This window comes from Myotis nattereri (assembly GCF_964212035.1).
Source record: "Myotis nattereri genome assembly, chromosome: 14".
NCBI classification, from domain to species: domain Eukaryota; kingdom Metazoa; phylum Chordata; class Mammalia; order Chiroptera; family Vespertilionidae; genus Myotis; species Myotis nattereri.
Window position 1 is genome coordinate 37,112,204 of NC_138089.1, and position 27,369 is coordinate 37,139,572.

At 38.1% G+C, this 27,369-nt stretch overlaps 1 protein-coding gene across 2 annotated transcripts in view; it reads right to left on the reverse strand.

The window, feature by feature from the left end:
- ATP2C1 (ATPase secretory pathway Ca2+ transporting 1) overlaps window positions 1-27,369 on the reverse strand; it is a gene marked incomplete at its 3' end in the record, with an annotated part of 115,537 nt that overhangs the window by 3,953 nt on the left and 84,215 nt on the right. Inside the window, exons 17-27 of one of the 2 annotated variants that reach the window (XM_081105474.1) lie at window positions 23,864-24,020; window positions 20,568-20,738; window positions 19,492-19,589; window positions 16,249-16,299; window positions 13,507-13,673; window positions 11,681-11,749; window positions 8,845-8,961; window positions 7,932-8,079; window positions 7,000-7,095; window positions 5,697-5,838; window positions 4,055-4,179 (exon numbers count right to left, since the gene is read on the reverse strand). In XM_081105474.1, the coding sequence (XP_080961600.1) occupies window positions 4,055-4,179; window positions 5,697-5,838; window positions 7,000-7,095; window positions 7,932-8,079; window positions 8,845-8,961; window positions 11,681-11,749; window positions 13,507-13,673; window positions 16,249-16,299; window positions 19,492-19,589; window positions 20,568-20,738; window positions 23,864-24,020 (1,341 nt within the window). Of the gene's footprint in view, window positions 1-3,606; window positions 4,180-5,696; window positions 5,839-6,999; window positions 7,096-7,931; window positions 8,080-8,844; window positions 8,962-11,680; window positions 11,750-13,506; window positions 13,674-16,248; window positions 16,300-19,491; window positions 19,590-20,567; window positions 20,739-23,863; window positions 24,021-27,369 lie in introns of those variants that run through there. The other variant, XM_081105473.1, reaches the window with a different exon arrangement.

The window sequence follows — 27,369 nt, forward strand, 5'->3', positions numbered from 1 at the left end:
GTCTTTTATTTTACCACGAGGCTACTGTCTCGCTAAGCCTCACATCACGGACTTCATGCCTGAGCAGCCCGACTCCTGGCGGTTCTCACAGTCCCATCAGCCCCACCCACACCCCTGCCGAGGCTCCGCCATTGGTCGCAATATCCTGCTGCTTCCTGGCTGGAGATTCCCAACTTAAGGATTAATTCAGATGCCACGAGTCCTGGGAAATGTGGGGACTCTGTCCAGTGACGTTACTTCTCTCCTTTGGCTACTGCAGCATTTGGGTCAGCATTTATCACTGTATTAGATGCATTTCACTTTGTTCTCCAGGGTTAACACATTGAGGACCAGTAGTTTTATTACTAGCTTTACCCAGTGGCCAGATAAGTTTCTATTGAACGAGTACAAAAAATGTTTTACATAAATGTTAAAGGCACACTTTAAAATTAAATACCCATTGCATTTTTAAGTTATTTATAACATGTTGTTACAAACTAATATCTTTTTAAAGAATTCTCATGATTGGCCACAAGCCTTAGAACAGAAAACACAAGAATTCTCGTGATCCGTCTGTAATGTGTTAAGATTGAGGACTTCCCAAAGGCAAGAAACTACCTCTTATTTCTTAATAAATCTAAACCTACAACATTTTTTTCAAACTGTTATATCTACACTAGAGGCCTGGTGCATGAATTCATGCACAGGTGGGGTCCCTCGGCCTAGCTGGCGATCGGGGCCAACCGGGGGCCAGCTGGCCGCAGGAGGTTGGCTGTGGGAGTGCACTGACCACCAGGGGGAAGTTCCTGTGTTGAGCGTCTCCCCCCAGGTGGTCAGTGCGCATCATAGCTACAGGCTGGTCATCCAGTCATCTGGGCATAATGGTCGCTTAGGCTTTTACATATATAGATTAATATCAAGGATTGGTTAACCATTATCCAATTGTTAAAAACCAACTCTGAAAACCAAAATCCCAAATAAGACTGTCCTATAAAAAAGTCAATAACCATATCAAGTGCTAACTGAGCTCAAGGATACCTAGTTATCAGGATGGTATGTCTGTCCAGTCATATACCAGTTGGGATTACTATTTACCCACATCATGTTTTAGTATGCAAATCAGCTACTGTTTGGATTGCAGCTTAGTCTAAAAATGCATTTCAAAGATCTCAAAATGCCAATGTCAAGGTAAACTGCCTGTAAAATGTATGCTAGATTCATTTTAACGTTATATATATTTTTAAAATAAATGTGATTATCTTTCATGAAACAGCTTGGTAACAGTTATATCTCATGTTAAGCATGTCCATGAACCACTCAAGGGCGTGGATGCCATCACCTTCCTATTCCTAGTGCACTCTAACTACTAAATAAAAGTTTTTGGGTGAGTCATATGTGGAAGTAAAATGCTCATGAATTGCCAAATGACAAAGGCAGAAAACAAGGTAAAGTTAATTAAGGTTCTTAGATAAGGTATTTATTATTGTTTGCTACCAATTCATTTCATTGAGAAACTATTTTAAGTGTGACCAATATTCCCTTTATGTCCTACATAAAAGAGATAAAAATTTAAAGTGATTTCAGAAAGACTACCAGCGTAAAAGATGTACCTTGCATAAGTATGAAAGGTAAAAAAAATGTGTTTTATCCTTTTGAGTTTGGTCACAGCTATTAAATAAAGTCTGTATGCTGAGGGGGGTGGTGAGAGGTTTAAGTTGCCTGGTTTCTCTATGTTTCCTCTCTGGATCATGCATGGACTAGTAAAATGTTAGAGAACACATTAAGCCTTGTTTCTCTGCAGCCAGTGTTAATCATCTGAGAACTGTGAGTTATTTCAAGTTCCTTTCTTTACTTCCCTGATGTTTAATCACTTTGGGGCCAAATAACTTTATGAGGTAGTCTAACAGCAAAATATCAAGTAAGTTAGTATTGTTAGGAACTCTAGCAAGTCCTAGGACTGAAAAAAGAGGTTAAAAAATAAAAATTTAGATAGTAAAGCATTTAAATTACCCATGCTAATATGGATATTATACTATTGAAGATATGTATATAAATATTTGAATTTGTTGTTGCACGATGGAAAACTGAAACCTGGATATAGTGGATCTGTACTGCAAATTTCAGTTCTCTTTAAATTGCAGGTTCTATGTAGTATGAGTACTGCCTAATTTCTGTTCTCTTAAACACCATGTTTTCAATATTAACAATCCCAACTGGAAGGTCATTAACTTATGAAATCTTTTTTTGTTGTTCAAAAACCAAACAAAAGAACAGGCACATTTATTTCATACGAATCGTACTCTGAACCTACAATGCCAAAGCAAAAGTCTAATGTGCAATCAATATGTATTTCAAGTCTTTGTAACAAAGAAGAAAAATCATTAAGGAATTTAGGAGTGAGACATCATGTCACTAAAAATGAAGCTGACTAGACAATGGGTTTCATGTTCTAGCTAAGGAGATCTAACTATTGAGTCATTTTTTTTTTTCTTTTAGACTACTGAGTCTTAAAGGGTAAAGCAGACTAAATTACAAATGTCTCGGCTCCTTATACTCAACTGTTTCACTAACAAGGACTCAAGGTATAGATATTTTCCCTATTATTGATAACAATATTTTAGTGTTAACACACTCACAGTTTAATATTGCTGATAAAACCTACACTGGTTTATCCTGAAAGTTTAGAAAACAGAATAATTATAAAATATAAAACTCACTTCAGGAAGAATTAAACATTAAATTTAAGACCCATTTGTTTCAGAAAGAAAGTCAACAGGGAAATGGATTTGTAATTTTGAATGCTTGGCCCAAATTTGTCATACATTCTAAATAAATTACCTACACCTCATTAAACTATACTAAAAACTGACGGCAATACAAGAGCAAGTCCATCAATTTCTCTAGCATGCCCAGTGAAAAGAAAGAATAAGGAATAAGTAGGAGAAGGGACAGGATGTGCTGCAATCTAGGCCGGACAGGCTGCAGAAACATGAAGAGCAAGGCCAGCATGGAACCTTCCACACAGATCCTAGTTCTGAAACCACCTGTTTGGTCTTAAGGCTTTTTTATTCTTAAGTATAAAACTCTAAACTTCCTAAGAAAGATACTTAAAAGGACATTAAAAATAAAAAAATTCAGTTATTCAGGTGAGGTACTTGAATTTATATATAGGGGATGACAAAATAGTATCTGACAAAGTGTGTATTTATATTTAACTCTAAAAGAAGGCATTACATGTTAATTTTTTGTAAATTTCAGCCCAATCGGTCTTAAATATTTTTGAATCTTGTACTAAGTGTTAACTACACACATGACTAACCTAACTAGAATGCCACTGGTAGCCCTATATTAATTTTGATATACCAAAGGCTCATAGCTGGGGAAAAATAAGCAACCATTTATATTTACTACGAAAAGCAAACATTTACTTCAAATTGCATAATAGGCTTTTCAGTCACAAAAAGAAAGAAAAGAACAGTGATCTGACAGTGGTCACATCCTGTGCAAAAAACGTGAGATACAAAAATGGTAACACAAGGTATCTGAGCTGCTTACAATTGCAGAAAAAAGGAAATACAGTAGCTGGAATATGGCACTCCTGGGAATCAACTTCTAAACCGAATAGAATGCCTTTGAAATGATTAAATTTATTTGTGTATTAGTAAGAAAGCCCCACCACCATAAATAGTACAATATTTAAAAATTAAAAAAAAATATTTATATCTATCTAAGATAGACAGTGTATTTGTATTGTTAGACCTCTTTAAGTGGTTTAGGTTTTGCCTTTTTTTTAAATTTTTTATTAAATAAATGCCCATATGCTTTATAAAGTTCCCCTCAATCTCAAAAGCCAATTTAAATCAAGGAATGTGTTATCAAAGTTACATAATTTCATTTGAGACTGTCAGCAGGTTAAAGTCTTGAATCAAGTCTTTAGCATTAATGCTTATTTTTAGTCAATGAAAAGTTAAAAAGTTCTCAAATCTTCATTATCCTCTTGAATTTGCCCTTCTAAATGATCCTCAAACTGCAATTCCTAGTTTGCAAAAATAAAAGAATGCAATATGCATCATACTTCAAGAAAAGACGACGATGTTGAACTAACATGCTTCTGAATCTTTTCCCTGCTCCTCTCAACTTTCTTTATAATTTCCGACACTATGCACACTGACGAGGTGAGACCCAAAAGAAACAGCAGATCTGCAAGAGAAAATAAATTGGGTTTTATAATTCTTTGAAACTTAATAGCTTACATTTTTCTAACATCTTATCATAGGTTTTAAAATCCATTGTTTAAAACCATTCCATGAGTTATCATCAGCCTCAGCATAAAAATAAGGAAAGTCAGGCTCAAAGTTATTAAGTGACTTTTCCAAAGTCACCTAGCTATGAAAGGCAGCAGCCAGAGAACTAGGGCCCAAGTCCTCTGACTACTTTCCCTAAACCACAAATAACCTCATAACCAGTGGTTCTCAACCTTCTGGCCCTTTAAATACAGTTCCTCATGTTGTGACCCAACCATAAAATTATTTTCGTTGCTACTTTATAACTGTAATGTTGCTACTGTTAGGAATCGTAATGTAAACATCTGATATGCAGGATGGTCTTAGGCGACCCCTGTGAAAGGGTCGTTCGACCTCCAAAGGGGTCGCGACCCACAGGTTGAGAAGCGCTGCTCATAACCATAACCTTTCACAGCACCACAATCAAGAGTTTTCTATTTAACAGATCACACAGCCTTTTTAAAAGGCTATTCAAGCAGTGGTAACTAACCTGATTGAAAAACACCTATATAAAAATTATTCAGAAGTTTGCATTTATTTCATTTGAAAGCCTAGGAGAACTCATCTTTAAAGACCATGTCATTACAACAGTATTCAAAGTATCTCACTCTTATTTACTACTTGAGAAATTGCTGTTGTCTTCTTAAAACTCCATTCTTTTTTTAAGAGGAAAGAATGTGAATAAAAGTTAAAATATTGACATTGGTAAACTAGTTCATTTTTAAGGTAAACTTAAACTTATAATAAAAATCCAGTGAGGCTGCATAACTCATTTTCATAAATATTCAAATTAGCTTAAAAATCCAAGAATTGAAAGTAGCACTGCCATAAATACATCAGTCCTCATACTTACACAGGAAATAGGAAATTTTTAAATGTAGTGCACCATAACATTTAATGTATATTACATGAAAAAATAATGTCTATCTTCCACATAATCTTAATACCATTTTCTGCTTTTAGGTCAGGCTATTATTTGATAAAATAAGACTTAAAATTAGCAAGTAAGAATAGTGAAATATTATTTTAACTATCGAAATTATAATTTTCTAGAAAAGCAATTTGGTTTTCAGCGAGTTTAAATATAATCTCTTCACATAAGATTGAAAAGTATAAACTACAATTACTCTTTAACAAGTTTTGATTTGCTACATTTCAGAAAACCCAAATATGATTTTGACAATTAGTAACTTATAAAAAATTAAAAGAAAAAAATTGCAAAAAATTTTAAAGCCTAGAGTTAGGAGAGTGACTCCCCTAGCGCTCTCCCAATTAAAAAAAAAAAAAGAGAAAAAAAAAAGCACACTCCTCTTCAAATCAAGTCATTAATTTACTTATTTCACTTTTTAAGAGAAAATTTTTATTAGAACAAATGCATTAGAAAATACAACAATTCATCTAAAATACATAAATTATAAAGAACATTCGTTTTACCCAGTATACTTAGGCTCTCAGTTTGAAAAACTTTCTGAAGTGGAGGAAAGTAAATAACTAATAACTGTCCCATGATGGATCCAAGAACTGCGTAGCAAAACATTTTATTACTGCAGAGTCCAATCTCAAACACAGACTTGGTCTGTTGGCAAAGCAGAGTTTGATTATTACACCTTGGTCACAGAACAAACTACTTTATTATTACATTTCCTTCTAATTTTTAATAAGTTGGATTTAATTCACAATGGCAGGACCATGAAATCTCTTAATTTTAACTATTATTTAGGAATAATTCAAATGAATAAAGGTAAATTTTAAAGTAACTTTTCTTTATCAAGAAAGGGCTTTTTTTTAAAGAGAGTGCTGTTATATATACCTTTTTTAAAAAATAAAAATCAATAGAAACTATTTTAGCATTCCAAAATTCAAGAAATTTTAATTGTATATGATTATTCTAAGTCATTTCTATCCATTCATTACGGTAGATTAATCTAAAAAACTTTCTTGAAGAATGGACCTAGTTTATATGTGTATTGAAAAAGTAAAGCTGACTTTCATAAAAAATGAATAATATAGCATCTTCAAAAATTACTCTAATGATAATTCACTTGGAAAGTTCTAGCATGGCAAAATGATAACAGATATAGTTGAGGATTCATAAAGTGCTCTAAAAATTAAATGAACAGTCAGGCCTCAAATGGAACTAGTTTAAAAAATACTATGCTCTGAAAAACTACCACTAGGTTTTAGCTCATTATTTCCTATCAAAGCACTTCAATTGAGAAAAGGCAATTAATCACACCTTAAGATACAACACGGGAAGAAAAGTAAATTTAAAATGTCCTAAGTAATGGGAGATATCTATAATACTTTCAACAATAAAATTTTTAAAAAATGTCCTAAGTTTTGATACACTGACAGAAGTAATGGAAAAAGATTAATATGCAAAAAATTGTTCTTATATTTCTAACAACACTTTCTTCTAAAAGGAGATTAATACCATCTTAACAGAACCCATGAGGTTTGTCCTATGCTCAAATGTTAACCTGAACTTACCATATAGCTACAAATAAGAGAATGGGAAGAAGAGAGATCACGTGACAACACCAGTGATTTACTGTGATCTTCTGATCAAAGGTAAGGCTTATCTTCCCAAATGCCCCACCCCCATTATGATACATGATGGAGGAAAGCTATCTGAGTCTATAAGCTGTAGCTACAAAATCAAGAAAAGCTAAAAACCCATATTCCTTGCCTGTTTACAATTAGAAAGTGCTCTACCTAATTGAATCAGTCAGCATACCTGGGATCTAGAACTTAGTGCATTGAACATGTCAAAAAACACAAAGCATGTGAAGGTCATTGTTGTGTCTCGAGGTGTTATCACATTGTCTCGTAGCTGCCAAAAGAAAAAATGTTATTTAGTGGCTGAATTTAATGGATAAATACTGCATGTATTTAAAAGGCTAACATTTTCTTTCCATTCGGATAAAATAGCTTTAGTCTTATGATATAAAAACATGTAAGCTACATAATTTCCTATATGCGATTTAAATGTTACCTAATGCCCTGGCCAGGTGGCTCAATTGGTTGGATTGTTCGTCCCCTACACCAAAGATTGCAGGTTCAATCCCCAGTCAGGGCACATACCGGAGGCAACTAATCCATGTTTCTCTCGCACATTGATGTGGTGGTTCTCTCTCGCCCTCTCCTTCTCCCTTCCCACCTCTCTAAAATCAATTTAAAAAAAAACAAAAACAAACACATATCCTAGGATGAAGATTAAAAATAAATTAAATAAATAAAGTCAACTAATGAATAGCTATAGTCACCATAAAGTAAAAAAGTCTTCTCACAAACCATATAATAGATATTAAAGCAACTTTCTTTTTTGATGACAAAGTAGCTAAAAACTCAGATATTCTAACATCTCCCCAAATTTTCATATAGCAATTTTTATTGTATCTGATAGTCCTCTGCAGATTTAAATTACTTTAATAAATTAATCAGAAATTCCAATAACCCATAAAGGCTGAAATCAAACTATGTTTAAATGTTTTTTTGTTTTGTTTTTTAAGACTTTAAATATAATAATACCAAAACTGTACTACGTTTAAATGTTTTTATCAAATTTTTCAAAGAGCTCTCCTAACTTTTCAGCTTTCCATGTAACACACAAAAATAAGTTTTATCATATAGAATACGTTAATAAAGCAGTTTATCCAGTGAATATACCTCCCGCCAGAAGACAAATAAAGTCCCACAAACAATGATTATTGATGAAACAAGTATTTTAAGTATCAGGTTTTTGGTCAAAATGCTGTCCTTCCAGTTGCGTGGAGGTTTACGAATGACATCTTTATCCACTGGTTCTACTCCAAGGCTTCAAAACAAACAGAAAAATGAATTAAAGTTTTAACGTTTGGATTTGTTATTTTCAATCCTGATTAACTTCAGTTATGCAGGAAACTAAATGCTTTCTTTAAAAAACAAAGTATTGAACCACAAAGGAAACCTTGGCTATGTTTACTCAAAAATAACCACAAATTTTATACTCTCCTCTTTTACTCTTATTTATTTAGCACAGTTTAATAGGAGATTGGTAGTCAAATTTTAAAAAAATTGTCCAATTTCATTGACATATAAGTTTACTTATTCCAATATGGGCTCAAATACATGACTGACCAACTGGACTTTGAAATGCCCTCCATGCAATGAGGTTTTGACTATTTGTACTGAGAAGTGACATCTACGGCCCCATTATTATAAAACAAAATACTTAGATGCTTAGGTTCTTTGATACTTTCCCCAAGTCTCTAAAATGGCAACAAAGCCTAGCTAGTAACACTAAACTCAGAGATTTCTCCATTCATCCCATTAGAAACAAAAAGCTTACTTCCTGAGGACAGGGATTGCCCTGATCTGTTTTCAAGGTAAGGCTGGGCATCTAACACAGTGTATAGGCTCAGATCCATAATGGATGAGTGAGCACCCAAAGAAAATAAATGATATGCACACATCACACAATTTATAACAAACATGCTGCTGAAAGATTTCTAACGCTTTCCATGAATGAAGTCTGTAAAACTGAATCATGAGAATATCACATCTTCCTTATCTTTCTAATTTATGCATGAAAAACTCCTACCTCTGAGCTGGAGGTCCATCCATGATAATATTGATCCACAAAATCTGCATGGCATTGAGAGGATTAGGAAAGTTCATTAATGTAGCCAGTGAGATTAAAGTCAATGCTGCTATACTCCTGTTGAAAAAAAGAGTCATTTAAAAAGAACTGTCAGCACAATATAATTCTTACTAATATTAAAATAACCACTTTTTTAGCATTTAAAAATCTCATGTTATTACTGTGCTTTTAAAGGAAGCCTGTATTTCCAAGAACATTTTGAAGCCAGGAGTTAACTCTCATAATCCACAGTATTTTAATAAAAGATTTTCAAAATGTTTATGTAACAACAATAAAGGAAGATTTTTAAAGCTGAGTTCAGAATAGCTGTTGCTACATAACAGTTAAGTTTCAACACTATTTTGGTAACTGTTTTTTTGAATACAGAAAAGCCTTTTACTTTTTGGAAAATGGTAACAAGAGGAAACACTAAGATTTGAAACACCTTAGTTATTTCAGGAGCTATTAATTAAACCACAAAAGTTTCTATACTTTTATGGTGACATAGAGACCTAAGTATCACATTAAGAACCTATTAGAGCCCTCGCTAGTTTGGCTCAGTGGATAAAGCATCGGCCTGTGGACTAAAGTGTCCTGTGTTCAATTCTGGTCAAGGGCACATGCTGGGGCTGTGGGCTTGATCCCCAGTGGGGGGCATGCAGGAGGTAGTCGATCAATGATTCTCTCTCATCATTGATGTTTCTCTCCCTCTCTCTCCCTCTCCCTTCCTCTCTGAAATCAATAAAAATATATTTTTAAAAAGAACCTATTAGACATGCCATTTTTAATTTTTTAATTAAACAAACTTCAGGAAGATAGCCCAGAAGCCTCTAGGCATTCTGCTTAAATAATACTTTTCATATAATCTATATATAAAAAACCATAATATGCAAATAGACCAAACGGCGAAACAACCGGTCGCTATGACGTGTGCTGACCACCAGGAGGCACGCGCGCAACATGGTGGGCATCGGCAGCAAGCGGCAGAGCGCGAAACATGGCGAGCGTTAGCCGCGGTGGGTGGTGGAGCAGGTGAGCGGGGGCATCAGACCAAGATGGGGTGCCAGTTGCTGTCATCGGGGCGAGCCTCTGGTGGTTACTGAAAATTCTTTGTTCCCATGTGCCGCAGTCCTGCCCAGCGGTCTTACCCGCTGTTGGCGCCAGAGTCGCGACTAGCACCCACTGCCGGCACCTGGCACTGGCCCTGAATGCTTGGTGCTAGCAGCAGGTGCAAATGGTGGCTGCTGGCCTCAATCACCCCTCAGGGCTTCTCCACCTCCCACTATTCCTGAGGGGTGATCGGGGGCAGCAACCACCTCTCACAGCCTCTGCCGGTGCCCAAACTGCCGCTCACACCCACTGCCGGTACCAGCCCCACTTGCACCTGCTGCTGGCGCCGGTCCTAATTGCTCGGCGCCATCAGCAGGTGCGACTGGTGGCTGCTAGCCCTGATTACTCCTGAAGGCTTCTCCACCTCCCCCTGCTCCTAAGGGCAATCGGAGCAGCAGCTGCCGCTCGCACCCGTTGCTAGCACAGGCCCCAATTACTCCACACCATCAGCGGGTACAAGCAGGAGCAGCGCCATCAGCACGTGGGAGCAGTGGCAGCGGGAGCAGAGCTGCCGGCAGATGGGACTGGGAGCCACGGTAGGAGGGGCCAGGCAGGGGCACGGAGGATGGGCTGAGACCTGCCCCTGTGCCCACTGCAGCCTTGAGGCCCACAGTTCCCGTCAAGGTGCACAAATTCATGCACTGGCCCCCTAGCCCTATATAATAAAAGAAAAACATGTAAATTAACCATCCCTCCGCTATACTCACCAGCCAATCAGGCGTGAGTATGCAAATTAACCCAACAAACATGGCAGGTTAATTTGCATACACAGGCTCCAGGCAGAGAGCAGAGCAGGAGAGTGGAGCAGCTTGGGGAACTTGGCTCCCCAAGCCTCCAGACGAAGAGCAGAGAGGGAGAGCTGGCAGCTTGGAGGACTTGGCAATGTGGGAGGCCGTGGGACAGAGACAGAGCAGGAAGGGGAAACCAAGAGCATGGGGACCACTAGGATTCTGGGAATAGTAGTTCTGGTGGCAGCCCCAGGACCAGAAGTGGAAGCCCAGAACATGGGAGCACCAGGAAAGCTGGGAATCGTAGTTTTGGTGGCAGACGGATCTCCTAGACATTAGAGCAGCGGTTCTCAACCTGTGGGTCGCAACCCCTTTGGGGGTCGAACGACCCTTTCACAGGGTCATCTAAGACCATCGGAAAACATATATATAATTACATATTGTTTTTGTGATTAATCACTATGCTTTAATTATGTTCAATTTGTAACAATGAAATTGGGGGTCACCACAACATGAGGAACTGTATTAAAGGGCATTAGGGTCGTGGCATTAGGAAGGTTGAGAACCACTGCACTAGAGCAAAGTGAGCCTGGAGCAAGTTACTATTGCGGTAAGCAAAGGTAAGAGACATAAGTAAAACCAGAGTGTCTAGGAAAAATTAAAGGGAAGATATTCTAAAACTTCCAGGAAATCTCCACCAATGAAGCAAAGAAAAAAAATGCCTCTATTATTCTGTGAGCAACAAACCAAACTAAGTTGGGATCTCAGACAATTCACTCATATGATTGCAAAGACAGACAGAAACTCCTGGATTGGAGAGGGCTCCCCTGAGGGCTCCCAGATTGGAGAGGGTGCAGGTTGGGCTGAGGGACCCCCATACCCTCCAGTGCACGAATGTCATGCACCAGGCCTCTAGTTTACCTATAAGACTCATGGTGACAAACATTTTACAAACTTACGTGCTCAGCTGGAATCTAACAAAATTTTTAATGTTATTATAAATCCCTTTACCCTCTTCAATTGCAGACCTGAAATTAAAAAAAAAATTAAGTGAGAAAATAGTACCACACAAAAACAAAAATATTTATAGTAAAAACACTAATTTAAAAACAATTTTCCAATTGATATAACACATACTTTGCTAAAAGAATATATTATTTTCTCTACATAATTAAGATTAGAAAAATATGAAAACATTAATCTAACAATAATTAAAGACTTCTAAAGCCCTACATAAACTGGTTTCATTCTACAATATTAAAATTCCTATTCTTAAAAAAATATATTGCAATGTTAAAATCCCATATTGTCTTCCTACATAAGACAATACTACACACTTATGCTAAAACAATAAACTTCTTTACCCACATTAATTTTTCTTAAAGGTTCAAGATGCATGAATGATAAGAGGTTAAATTAATGTATGTCAGCAAATAAATAGCAATGAGTTATATAAGATTATAGAATTTAAGCTATCTTTTGCTACTATATATAATTAGATATATGTAGGAGCAGAATTATATAAAGTATATGTTATACAAATATTCATATAAATTATCTAATTCATTTGTTTGAATGTAGGAAAATATGTGTTTTGTAAATAATTTCCCCTTTCTTCCAAAATTGTTACACAATTCTAAGATGGAAAGAAAAAATTCTTATGTCCTTATAAGAGCTTGGCAATTCTAAGTCCTGAGCTCCCACATACTTCACTTTAGGCCACAATCCTATACAATAAAAGCTTAATATGCAAATCTACCGAACGATGGAACACCTGGTGCAACGACAGGTTGCTATGGCATGCACTGATCACCAGGGGGCAGATGCTCAACGCAGAAGCTGCCCCCAGCCCGTAGGCCCCAGGCCAGCCAAGGCAGGTGAAGGCGGGGTCCCCCCGATCGCCTTGCTGGTCGCCTCACATAGGGAGGCAACCAGCAGCAGGCGGTGGTGGTAGTGGGGTGGGGCTGGCAAGCAGGCAGCGCCAGGCCGGCCAAGGCAGGTTCCAGCAGCGCCCCCCCTCCCCCCCCCCCCCCCCCCCGCCCAGGGCAGTCGATCATACTGCCAGTCGCCCCATAGATCAGCCCTGATTGCTGGCCAGGCCTAGGGACCCTACCCATGCACGAATTTCGTGCACTAGGCCTCTAGTGGGTTACTAAAGCACCAGGGGGATAAGTAGCATGTATCACTGATATGAGTAAGACTCAGGTTGGCAGATAGGTTATTATCAAAAAACAGGATTCAGGTGACTCCCATCTGAACACTGAAACTGAAGCCACCAGGTATTACATAAGAATTTTATATCAATTAGAAACTGTGGCTGAAACAACAAAGTTACTCTAACTTAATAAATTGTATCACTGACAACATGAACAATTATTGATAAAAGGAAATAGGTAAGGAGAACTTGATTATTTTTAATAATTATACAGCCATGCACATGCATATTTCTAATAGCCTGAATTTAACTAGAATAAAAGCCCCACAAAGGTTCACTGCTGTGCCACTACACTTACAGGCAGAAAAATGTGATACTTAGTAAATATTTCTTAAATGAATGGTCCTGCCATTTATTCTGTCCTTTCCATTCCGTACAAAATAATTTTCTCCAAAACGACACACTACACCATAGAATAAGATTAACTGACCTACTAAAATAGTTTAATTCATCCAATGTATAACATATTGCTAATTCTTTTCCACCTAAATTGTCTGGAGATGAAGTGTAGGAAAGGATGGGAGAAGATTCTTTCTGATGCACATCAGAAGATACAGAAATGAAACTTACATTATGGTTTGGAAATCATCGTCCACCAGGATCATGTCAGCTGCCTCTTTGCAAACATCTGTGCCAGTCTGACCCATTGCGATTCCAATATCTGCAGCCTTCAGAGCAACTGCATCATTTACTCCATCTCCTGTCATGGCTACAACCGACCCATTCTTCTGTAGAGACTACAGTGGGGACAGGAGGGGGAAGGAGGAATTCTGATTAAAATGTTGCTTCTACAGAGATAATGTGATAAACAATTCCTCTATATTTTTTCACATGATTCAGATTGGAAATAATATAGACCATCAGTTTTTCAATGAATTTCAATATATTTAGGTCTTAAGATAAAACTTTTAAAAGTTTCTATTAGGCCCTGGCCAGCGTGGCTCAATGGTTGGAGCATCAGCTGGCACACCAAGGGGTTACAGGTTGATTACCAGTCAAGTACTTGGGTTGCAGGTTTGATCCTGGCCTGTTTGGGCCCATGTGGGAGGCACAGTCTCTCTCCCATCCAGGTTCCCTGCCCACCCCGCCATTCCATTCTCTCTGAAAATCAATGGAAAAAATCTTTAGGTGAGGATTACCAGCAAAAAGGCTTGTGAGAATAAAGAGCAGAGTGCCTCACACACTTCTGTTTAAAAAATAACAACACACATTTCTATTAATATTCCCACTGTGTAAGAACTGTATGTCTAAAGTCTGATCTAGAGCCAATTACACAGTGGTTCTTAAGGACAATTTTTCCTTCCAGGGAACATCTGGCAATGTCTGCAGACATTTTTTACTGTCATGATTTGGAGGATCATGCTCCTGGCACCTAAAGGGTAGGGGTCAGGGATGCTGCTAAATATCCTACATTTCACAGGACAGCCCCTCACAACAAAGCATCATACAGTCCAAAACGTCAATAGTGTTAAGGTTAAGAAACTCTGAACTGATAGGTAAACACCGGAGAATGCTGCCTCGCACAACCACTTCAAAAATACAACTAAAAGACGGAACGGACATCACCCAGAACCACAGGAAAGCTGGCTGAGGGGAAATTCTTCAACTAGAAGGAAAGAGAACAGCATACAGAGACACAGAGGAGGCGCAGTGCGGAAAATACAAAGGTGCGGAGGTACGCGCAGAGCGGGCTGGTGGCTGAGGGCGCGGTTGTCGTTTTCAATCGGGAGGGAGGCTCAGGCTCTGAGCTCCAGTTCTGGGCGAGTCTCTAGGGACCCAGACTCAAACGGGAGAAGCGGGACTGTCTGGCATTGGTCAGAACGCGAGAGCAGCTTTCTGTCCTAGGTCTGCAGCGGTTGCTGGGACTCTGAGAGGCAGAGCCTCTGGGGACAGGACTGAGAGCAGCCATAACTGCTCACTCCGCCCGCCCTGTTGATCCCATGTGACCCGCCCCACCCAAGCCCTGCACAGAGCCATTTGCCGGATAGCCTCAGGCAAAGGCTAGATTAGCACCGCCCAAGAGATACAGCACAAAGCCCTCCCACTGCAGACACAGCGGACTCTCATAGCCAGTTAGCCTGGAGGTCAAATCACCTCCGGTATTGCCAAGAACAATCAAGGCTTAACTACAACAAGACTGCGCACAAAGACCACTAGGGGGGAAAAAAAGAGGAACAAATGTAATAATCTGAACAATAAAGATTTAATTAAAAAAATAAAAATAAAAATAAATTGCCAATAAAAAAAAAAACTCTGAACTAATACAATAGAAGGCTACAGTGATTAATAATTTAAGTCAACACCCTAGCCAGTTTAGCTCAGTGGAGAGAGCATCAGCCTGCAGCCTGAAGGGTCCTGGGTTCGATTCTGGTCAAGAGCACATGCTAGGGTTGCAGGCTTGATCCCTAATAAGGGGCAGCCAATCAATGATTCCCCCTCATCACTGATGTTTCTATCCCTCTCCCTTCCTCTCTGAAATCAATAAAAACATATTTAAAATCTATATATATAAAAGCCAAGCGACCGAAACAACGGAACGACCAGTTGCTATGATGTGCACTGCAGTGGACAAACAGGTGCGTATGGGGCCCTGATCGGACCCCAAACCTCCCGCGGCCCCTCCTCCTGGCCAGCCCTGCCCCCAATAAGCCCCCCCACCCCGATTGAGGGCAGGGCCGGCCAACCAACCTTCCCCGTCCCCTCCCACCAGCCAGCCTGCCCCCATTGCCTGATCAGGGCCTGCCGGCCAACCTCTCAGTCTCTCACCCTGGTGAACAGGCCCCGATCAGGACCAGGGGTAGGTGGTGGTGGACGCAGGTGGTGAGAGGAGCACGGGGGGAGGTGGGGACTGCACGGTGGCAGCATGTGGGTGGCAAGAAAAGGAGGAGGTGGAGAGGTAGGGAACTTGATTGGCCCCAATCACTGGCCAGGCCTAGGGACCACACCCATGCAGGAATTTCATGCACCAGGCCTCTAGTAAATTCTATATAATAAAAGGCTAACATGTAATTTGACAGAATAGCGAACAACTGGTTGCTATGATGTGCACTGACTACCAGAACAGACTTCTACATTGTTCAATTGTTTAAAGTTAGTTTGCAGACATCTCATTCAAGTTTTCTTCTACATCTTCCTTTGCTAACTAAATTCCATTTCAGGTTCTAAAAAAAAAAAAAAAAATCACCTGTTTTGTTTTATAATACTTCTGACTTTAATGTTCTTTCAAATACTCCTAGTAAGGCAAAAATAATTTTAGACAAGAAGTAGCATTTTGGATATAAAACTTAAACAACTGGATTCTTAGAGACCCACCTTAATAATTTTCATCTTGTGCCTTGGACTAGCTCTGTAAAATACTGCAACCTGTTAAATTACAAAAAACATTAAAAATCTTCAATGTTAAGAAACACCAGAATAACTCATATGCTTCTAATTAACAATGATTTTTAAAAATCAATGTAAACTATATTTAATTTGCTACAGAGATCAAACATAAGTAATATGATATGTTTGTTATGACACTCATTTGACATGCTCATTTCAAAATTTACCACAGGAAATACACAATCTCTGGAGAGAAAACAGCCTTACTCTTGAAATGTCTCAGAGATAAAGAAAGGGAAAACTCTCTTCTACCTTTCCTCTAACACCAGCATACAACTAGAATGGCCTCTTCCCTTGTTCTGTCTTCAGGACAGATAAAGAACAGCTATTTCTTCATGTCTATAAAGCCCCCCATCCCCTTTTTTTAAGTGTCCAGTGTCTACTCATTCTCTTTTATTTGGGCTAATTCATCAGGATCTCTTCCACTATATTTCTACTTACATGATCTTATCTCTCCGAACCGTATATTTAATCCCTTTTTCTGACCCCATCTCCTGTCTTCTAAAACCCTTTCACTGTGCCCCAAAGTCAGTCATCAGTCATTGACAAAATCCCCTAAATACTTTCCTTTTCCACATTGCTCTAATTTTTCCATAAAATATGGGCCATCTCTATAGTCCTCTCAAATAGTACAACCAGGAGATCCTGGAGAGGGGTAGGTGTCCTCCATTCTCCCTTCTTTATTCATAAAGCCTGTTTTGAAGGTTACATGAGACTATACTTCCCTCTAACTGCAAGCATTCACTGCTCCAGAAGGGTCACTCCCCGTTTCACAAAGATTTTAACTTCTGCCTTACTGTCACTCTCTCCAACAAAACTTCCCAATCCTGGTGATTTTAATAACCACATACCACACCATTCTCTTTCCCACTCTCCTAGAAAATTCATTCATACTAGTTTCCTCTCCTCATACTCCTGATCCTTTTCTCCAACCTCACTTTCAGCTGATAACCTTGTTCCCTACTTCAAAGAAAAAATCAGATGAGCATTTCCCAAATTCCCACCATCCAGTATCTGTCTCCAGGCAACACCCTTTCTTTCACTGCTTTTACTAATGCAAAGCTGAAGACTCCCTTGGTGGTTTGCAAGAGGTACATAACACAGAGTAAAATTTGTTCTTAAAGCACTAGGATGAGCAGGTTAATCTTTTTAGCTAAGTAAAAATATTGAAATTTAACGAACATAAAATTATGGCCTAAAGAAATTAGATATTAAAAAAACATGGATATGAGTAAAAATTAAACTATATCACAATATCAAAGAAATAAGATTAGACTTGAGGGTAAGTGAATTTCATCTATTAACAATGTTTTCACATTTATGTCTGTTTCTCTACCTAGAAAAAGGGAATATACTGATTAAAGGCAAGCACCCAATAAATCACTGTAGTTTGGGAGCAGGAGGGGAGATGATAGGATGAGGACAACAGTATATTGTAAAAGGACAATGGGAAAGAAGTAGAACTTTGTCAGAAAAGGAGAACTTTCAGGGAATAATATGGTAGGAAAAGATAAAAATCATTAAAGGGAAGGGGAAAAGGCTATGCATTTTCAGAAGCAACTTGCAAGAGGATTTTTCTCTTTTCATGGGTCCTTATTTTCATGCAAGAACTTATACATAAATATTTATAGTAGTTTATTCATAATTGACAACTGGAAATTTAAATGTCTTTAAACTAGTGAATAGGTAACATATACCCATACCGTGGAATACTAGTCAGCAAACAAAAAAAAAACTACTACTACACACATCTACACAACCAACATAGATATATCTCAAATGCATGTGCTAAATGAAAGAAACAGATACATGATTCCATTTTTAGAACATTCTGAAAAAAGCAAAACTATAGGGAGAGAAAACAAACCAGTGGTTGCCACATTCTGGAAGTAGAGGGAGGAGCTATTTTAAAAAGGCACAAGAAAATTTGGGGGTATGATGGAACTGCTCTAGATCTTGATTGTGATGGTAATGTCAAAACTTAGAAGACTGCTTTAAAATGGGTGAATTTCACTCTATGTAGATGATATTTCAATGCTTTAAAAACATCACATATCATGCTACAATTAAAATAGAAAAGGATAAAAAACATCAAGTAATGGTCTCTCTTTCCACTTTGTATTTTATACAACCATTGCTAATTTTTACAGTATTTTCCTCAGGCGAAACTTGGTTCTTGCAAAAGTTAATAAATTTGCAATATCCTATATTATAAAAGGCTAATATGTAAATCGACCGAATGATGGAAAGACCGGTCTCTATGACACGCACTGACCACCAGGGGGCAGATGCTCAACGCAGGAGCTGCCCTCTGGTGATCAGTGCACTCCCACAGGGGGAGCGCTGCTCAGCCAGAAGCTCTGAGCTGGGCTAAGGGTTGGCGAGCACAGCGGCCTCTCCTGCCTCCCCGGCAGTGCTAAGGATGTCCAACTGATGGCTTAGGCCCGCTCCCACTGGGGAGCGGGCCTAAGCCATCAGTTGGACATCTCTCGAAGGCTCCTGGACTAGGAGAGAGTGCAGGTCGGGCTGAGGGATCCCCCCAAGTGCACAAATTTCATGCACTGGGCCTCTAGTGTGTGTGTATGTATGTATGTATATGTATGTATATATATATATATATATATGTATATATATATATATATATACACACACACACACAGATATATATATATATGTGTGTGTGTGTATGTATATATATGGCTAAGTGAGTAACCATAAATCCGTCCGACCAACCTGCCAGTACATATGACGCCCAATGGCTATTTAAAAATAAATATTGACTCGCGCATGCATGATACACATAAAGCTCTCGCTGGTGCCAATGGCACGCGTGTTTCAATTTTATAATACTATATTATAATACTATTTTGACATGTAATTTTTTGCAGTAACGTAATTACCGCACGAACCTTTCTTCTAATTAATTTCCTTTCAATGTGCATGAATCCGTGCACTGGGCCACTAGTAATAATAGTTATAATGATCACATCACAAAAACTCTCAATGATAGAACTGATTTCAATGATAAGATTTCATTTCATGATTTAGAACAACAAATTTGGTAGTCATATCCCAACTGTTCTGAAATAAACAGTTTGGTTTTCATAGTAGTAGAAATGGTAACACTTAAAATAAGGCCTTTTGTCTAAAAAGGCTTTAGTTTAGACATACCTTCGGCAGTACTTGTGAAAGCTGCTGGACATCCATTGCATCTATTTCTTCTCCTGAGACTGACTGGGAAGTTTTGGAACACAATCCCAAACGACTAGCTAAAGTAAAATAGAGAGAAAACATAATTAACCAAATTGGTTTTGTTTGACAGGGTAAACATAATTCTCAGTTAATAATAATAATTGTTATCCGTTTCCTTTTAAGTATAAAATGCCTCTATACAAAGAGATTGTAAGACAACTACTGGTAAGACAAACCTATCTGAATTTAAAAGTCTGAGGTTTTCTGTTTGACTCTTATTTTTGTTTAAATTTGAGAGTAAATAGTTTTCACAATTTAATCTATAGAACCTAAGAAGTGAAACACGGCCAATGAAGTTTTGCTCAGCATCTCCATTTTAATGAAGATCAGAGTGCATTTTAAGTAAACAAAATCAAATAAAATGGTGGTGAATCTGTGGTAATCATGTAGTTGCATGTAAATGAAAATAAAAATTGCAAATTTCTCTAAGTATAATTTTCCCAATCATGTTACATTTCTGATGACATCCTTCTTAGATAACATAAAGTGTGAAACTTCTGTCCCAATCTCTCTCCATTTTAATAAAATCAGAATTAATGGACTTTTGCAAACTGCTTAAATTTATCAGTAAGAACTATAGTTTACTGGTTCTGGGAGATTAATTTCCATGTCCACTTTCCCCCCTTTTACTTCTTAAAGTAATCATAAAAGGCATTCAAAGAAAACAGTCATATATATGATGAAACAACAGAATCATAAATATAGCTATTTTCTTTCAAAGTAGGTACAGGTCTGCTTTGAAAATACTCAGTCAAAAGGAAAAACTAAATTTCATGTTTCCTTTCACATTTATGCTTTTATCCATTAGCATAGTGGATAGGTATTATTTTTTAAACTAAAATAAGTTTGGCCACAATTTTACATAGAGTATGAGCAAAAAAGAGTCAATTTTATTATGTAAACACATTTCATGTCTAATGGTTCACAAACTATGTACTGTAATAATTAAAAAAAAAAAAAACTATCAAAAACAAAAGGAAGCAGCCTAGTTATACCGATTGCAACTGCAGTCTCCTGTGAGTCTCCAGTAATCATTTTTATCGATACTCCTGAGGCGATGAGTGTTGTAACAGCTTCTTTCACACCAGTTCTAGGAGGATCAATGATTCCCACCAGGCCAAGAAATGTCAGCTGTCCCAGTTCAGGACCAGAAGCTAAAGCAAGAACTTAAGAAATAATAATAAAATCCAAACAAGAAAATGTGAGTCACAAAAACAAAAGAATTTACTTGACAAAAGCTGGAGGCAGTAACACTTCTCAAATAAATCACTTAAGACTATAATGTCATTGTAGTTATTATATAATCTTTTGTTAAAAAAATATTTTTATTGATTTCAGAAAGGAAAGGAGAGGGAGAGAGAGAGATAGAAACATCAATGATGAGAGAGAATCATTGACTGGTTGCCTCCTGCACACCTCCCACTGGGGATTGAGCCTGCAACCCAGGCATGTGCCTTTGACTGGAATTGAACTCAGGACCCTTCAGTTCGCAAGCCAACACTCTATCCACTGAGCCAAACCGGGTAGGGCTATATAATCTTTAAGAACCAAAATTATCATGTGGTAAGACAATATAGTTTAATGGTTCTAGACATAAAGTTGCTTTAAGTTACTAAAAATTAAAAGGAATAAGAAGGGAAGGCAAATGAGGAGCAAATAAAAAATATTTTTACATAGTAACCATATTCAGCTCCTTTCAACATACACTATTGGCTCTTTGGCAACTTCAATTAATTATTTGGAGAAACTATAGGTTTGCTGGGCTTTAAAGTCAATTTTAAACAGACACCTTTGAAGGTGGCTTCTACTAATGTTATCTTCAGCTTTCCAATTTATAGGTCTGTGTAACAATTCAATAGCTTGAAGAGGTCACTATATTAGTTAATTAGACACAATATGTAACAATTTCATACATGATAAACCCTGGGAGGTAAAGTTAACTATAAAGTGATTATAAAACCACTATCATCAACAATAGTTTAGATTCTTTCATTCTATAACATTAACAGGTATTTCTTATTTGCAACACTGGTAATTTAAGAGTATATAAATAACACCACCCTAAAATTATTTATAGCTAGCTTTCTGTCATCCTTGGGCACTTAAGATGTAGTATAAAGTACTGTTCATTTCCAAATATCATTTAGCTTATTCTCAGAATTCTGGAACCTCACTTTACTATCTATGAACCAATGGATGTGTCTCAACCTGGGATATTATTAGACTAAAGAATTTACCACACAAAACACAATAAAAGCACACAAACTAAACATATGTATCTCATGGGGAATCTGAAAGTCCAAGCAAGATCACAGGACGTATCCATTCTTATTCAAACAGAAGCATGGAGGATTAGATATATTAAGAAAACCAACTGTAAAGGCAAATAACTTCTATTTTTCAGTGTAAGATGTGGGCCCCATAGCTACATAAATAGTTCGGCATATGAATTCACCTTGACAGTCCCTAGTGTTGGAATAGAGGCAGATAGTAACAGAAGGGGACAGCATCAGTTGGCGTCAAAAAGGGAGATCAGCTCTTGGCACTCTCAATGGAGGGGTGATATTAGCCTAGAGCTTAGTATCCTATAGTTATCTGTTTGCTTCTTTAGAACAAATGAAGATCTACTGTTACTGTTTGGGACAGGGTAGGTAGACCTTTTTCATGTAGAAGGTCCCTAAATAAAATATAAAAACAAACATACTCTAATTTCAAAATTATGAATATTACTTTAAAAAACTTAAGTTTTATAAGATGCAACATAAGTATATATAAAGTTAAATTTAAAATCTATTATTCATTATGGTAATTTCAGGGGGAAGAGGAAGATGGAGCACAAGCAGAAGTGGAGAAGACAAGATGCAAGAGAAAAATGACCAGAGTGTTTTCTAAAGCCCTGTGAAACAAAGATTTTTGTCTTCTACCAACTCTGATCTATTTCACAATATTACAACAGCAAACACACAACAAAACCTCCACATTCCTCCAGATGAGAAGAGTCAGAATTTAAAAAATGTGAAATCCCTGTTCCAAAAATTAAGGAAAACAGGAAGCACATACCAAACCTTTAAGACTTCCTCTGTGTCACTAAATCCCAGCCAATTTTGAAACCCTCTGTTGTAAGCTAAGATAACAAAACTGTGCCCTCAAATAAAACCACAAGAATACCTTTCTAAACATGTAAATCAGAAAGCCCTATAAACCTATGTAAATGTTGTATAGCTACAAAAAGCCCTTGCTTAAGTGAACCGTGAGTATGAAGATTTTTTACATAACTTGTTTCTTTCACCCAGAAATTTGTAGTGTTTCTTCGTTTTGTAAAAATAATAACATTAAAGAAGCCAACTCTTCCAATTTCCTTGACACTACATAAATATATATATATATATATATATATATATATATATATATATATATATATAATTAGCCACAAACCAGATGACTATTCAGAAGGTAAAAACCAGGTATGGCCCCAGCCGCTGCCTCTTGAATCATACACGATGTCCCTAAGAGAAGTGGCCTGAGGTGTGTGTGCACAGCAGATCCTCTCACCCCATCATGTGTAGTCAGCAACATAAACATAAGCAGAATCTGGGCACTTCTATACTTCACTGGTAAATGCCAAAGGAATAAAGCAGATGAGGAGCAAGTAAGCAATTGCCTCAGCTTAAAGAGCAAATTAGAGGCTTAAGACTTCAATATTTAGGAAAGTATTTTAGATCTATTAACAAATAAGACTGTCAAATTAATGAAATAAAGATGGAGTAACATCACTTTACCTCCATCCATCTCCTTCCTCACAAGATAAAACTTGTTTACAATAAAATTTCTGCCTTGGCTCGTATGGCTCGGTTGGCCGGGCATCGTCCTATGCACTGGGAGATTAACGGTTCAATTCTCGGACAAGGACACATACCCGGGTTGTGGGCTCAATCCCCTGTAGTGGGTGTGCAGGAGACAGCCAATAGATGATTTCTTTTCACATTGGATGTTTTTCTCTCTCTCCCTCTCACTTCCCCTGTCTCTCAATCAATAAACTATTATAAAAATAAATTTTTTATCACCTATTCATACATCACTGCAGGTCTGTAAAATTTCATATTTTGCTATATTCCCATTTTTCCATTTTTGGGGGTCAATTAGACAAGTAAAACATAACATTTCAGAAATGGCAGGGTTCTACAAAGCCTGGACTAGAGCTATACAGCTCAGGTGTGAAGCATGAATTTATCTGCACTGAACAGAAAGCATTACCTTTCCACCCATGGGGACGATGCTGAAGCAACCTTACCTCTGAGCCCTGCTGAGCCCATTCGTGCCTTCTCTTGTTGGGACCGATCTCTCTGCTGCTGGGTGAGTGTTAAAGTCTGTCCTTTGCTAAGGTATGTAGTACAATACTTAATCACCTGTTCATAAGCACCCTTCATAAAACAAATCTCTGGTCCATCCTAGGAAAAGAAGAACAGAGCAAATAAATTCAAATTAACTTCAACTTGTACATATTTGCCATTGGAATCCAAAAGCAAGTGGTATTCATTTCTCATAATCCCCAGGGTAGCTACTCAAGCCTAAGGCTTTGAGTGGCACCTGAACTCTGAAAATTATAAGTTCATATATGGGGGTTTACTGCACCCTACAAACAGCATCTACTCCCTACCTTCACCCTTACACATTGAAAGCAGTGCTATACTAAGCCCCAGAGTAGGCACTCTGAGATTTGAGGAGAGGCTCACAACAGGAATAGGAAAGAGAGCAAACATCTGCCCAAGCAATGACTCAGGCCTTCTTCTCTTGGCTGTTACTATATGTATACATGTGATCCCATTTAATTCTCACAACCACCTTATAATTATGGGTATTAGCAGATTTTTTTCTTCTATTTTTCTTCATAGTAAAGTAATATACAAAAGCTTACAATGAAAAACTGCAGTTCCCTGACTAAACCTTCTTACCTCTAGTCCTACCCTAAAAGGCAAGCCAATTTTAACTCTATAGATGTTTTCCTTGGTATTTATCTCCAAGTTTTTAAATATGTTGGTATTTTTTGCTTATGGATTTTATAATTGTCTATTGGGATAGGTGGTAGTTTGGCCACCCCCACTACCTATTCCTCCTTTCCATATCATCTATACTAATAAAAGGATAATATGCTAATTAGACCGGGTCGACCAGACATCTTCCGGTCATCCGATCCTCCTTCCTGACAAAGAAATGGTCGCGGGGGCCGAGGCAGAGGCAGTTAGGGGCAATCAGGCCAGCAGGGGAGCGGTTAGGAGCCAGCAGCCCCGGATTTCGAGAGGGATATCCAATCCTAAACCGGCAGTTGGACATCCCGCCGAGGGGTCCTGGATTGGAGAGGGTGCAGGCCGGGCTGAGGGATCCCACCCCCTGCACAAATTTTGTGCACCGAGCCTGTAGTTATAATATAATTAAAGCAAAATTTGTTAGTATTCTAAATATTTTATGACTCCCCACTGTTGAACAAAGTGGTAGTCACTAGAACACTTCATACACATCCAGCTTTCTGTGCAGGCACTTGGTAGGAATTTATTCCCCTGACCCTCTCTCCCACTTTGAAGTCAGGTATGACGTGCTTTGACCAATAAATATGAGCAGTACTTGTGTCACTTCCAAATGGAAATTTAGAAACCAGAGCATAAGATGCTCTTTCTCTGCACATTATTACAGTGTGTGCTCACATTGAGACAAAGCTACTAAGTAGTAAACAGATATTAGAGTGTAGGGGGGCAGCAGGAAGGCACGATGCTGTTTCCTGGCCTATATAAAAAAAAACATTTATTTTCCTGTTTAAGTTTTATCTTTTAGAAAGTTAATAACTGCCTCTTTTTTTATTTGGTTAGTTGTCTTTACACCTATTAATAATTATTCAGGAATTCTTCCATGTAATATAAAGCCCTGCTAAATGACATTTTTCACATGATCAAATGAGCAGGTAAATTATTACTCCCATATTATTATTGAAGAAAGACCTTCCTCCTTGATTCTTATTCTCCTTTCACTTTCTAATGTGAGTTGGCTGATTTCTAGGCCTACTGCATGACTAGATGCATCCAGAAACTTCCCTTTACCTCTATCCTGGAGATTCTTTTCACCCATCCTGGTTAGAACTCATTGTGTGCTATATCTTTCTTTTCTTTATTTTATCATCTTATCTCGGAATAACATATCCACCAGTATCTTTCTAAGATGTGTGGGATATTCATTTTGAGATTTGGAATGTCTGAAAACATTTTTACTCCAACCCCACATTTTTAAGTTCATCTCGGAATAAATTTCCTCTCAATTTGAAGGCTTTCCTTTATCTTCCAGCTTCTGCTATCCAGTGTTGGATTTGAAGTCCAAAGAAGCTATTTTAATTCCTAAACCTTTATATACCATCTCCCCCACCCTGGCCTCCCACCCCAAAACCGCCTGAAGCTTTTAAAATTCTCCCTCGAGTTTCTTGATTATGGGCCTTGTGTTTACTCCTGAGGAGAGACTGTTCCAAGATGTGACTGCCGCCTGACTCAAGAGCTGGACCTGGGAGAGATTGCTTCCGGCAAACCCCACTTAGAGACTGGCTGATCATATTGATGTTCATTCTGACATAAATCAGTAATCCTCCCCTGCCTCCTACTATGTGCTGATTCCTATAACAGGCAGTTGACCTGGCCTTGTCAAGCATGCAAAGTAATTTCCCGTACCTGGTAGTATTCATATACTAGTACCCATGGGTATCCCTCCTTTACCGTATAAAATTCTTTGGCACCTGCCAAACATATTGTCTTCTAGCTGCCCAAAACCCACCTCCTATGTAAGTTGCCCTTGAAAAAACTCCATTAATCATCAGACTGCAGTGGCCAGCCTATTTCTTAGATCTTTCCCAGCCCTCCACCTACGAAGGAAGATTTTCAGTATCAGGACTTTTTCCTGGATCTGGATATACAATCTCTTCCCCAATGGATGGGCAATTTTATTTTAAAAGCTGAAGTCCTTCCTCTGGAAAATTTGATAAAATCTTCCCATTTCCTGTTCTTTCTTCCTGTTACCACTATCAGGTGGATGTTGGATCTCCTATATTTATTTTCTGATTTTTATACCTTATCTTTTATATGGTCCACCTCTTTAATGTTTTGTTCTACTTTCTGATAGATTCTTTAACTTCATTGAAAAACTTTCTATTTAAAGCATTTTGTTGTCAGTTTTTTATAACAAAATTGTAAAAACGTTCTTTGGAAATTTACTTCAGCATCCGGAATTATCTTTGTTTCTCTGAGATCTCTTTCTCTGCTGGTTTGGTCTGTCTTTCCTACTGACGATTTTCCCCAAATATCTAGCAATCCTTGACCGTCCCACATTTTTAAGTACAAGTTGTTATTACACCTTTCAATGTATAATTTGGATGTAATACCTCTTAAGTCAAATCATTAAACTTTATATGAGCCACATTATCTTGAAGTACTGTGTGACAGTATACAAAATGTAAAAAAAAGGAGACCTTCCAAATAAACTCATATATATATAAACTAGAGGCCCAGTGCACAAATTCGAGCAAGGGTGGGGTCTGGCCAGCCAGGCCTGATCAGGGCCGATTGGGGTGAGCCGTCTGGGGGGTTAGGGAGCGGGGACCGCAGGCTGTTGGCAGGCCGGCCCCGCCCCTGATCAGAGTGGGGAGATCAATCAGGGGCAAGGCAGGGCTGGCCAGGGGGAGGGGCCGCGGGCAGTTGGCTGGCTGGACCCGCCCCCTGGTCAAACTCCCAGTCAAAGGGACAATTTGCATATTAGCCTTTTATTATA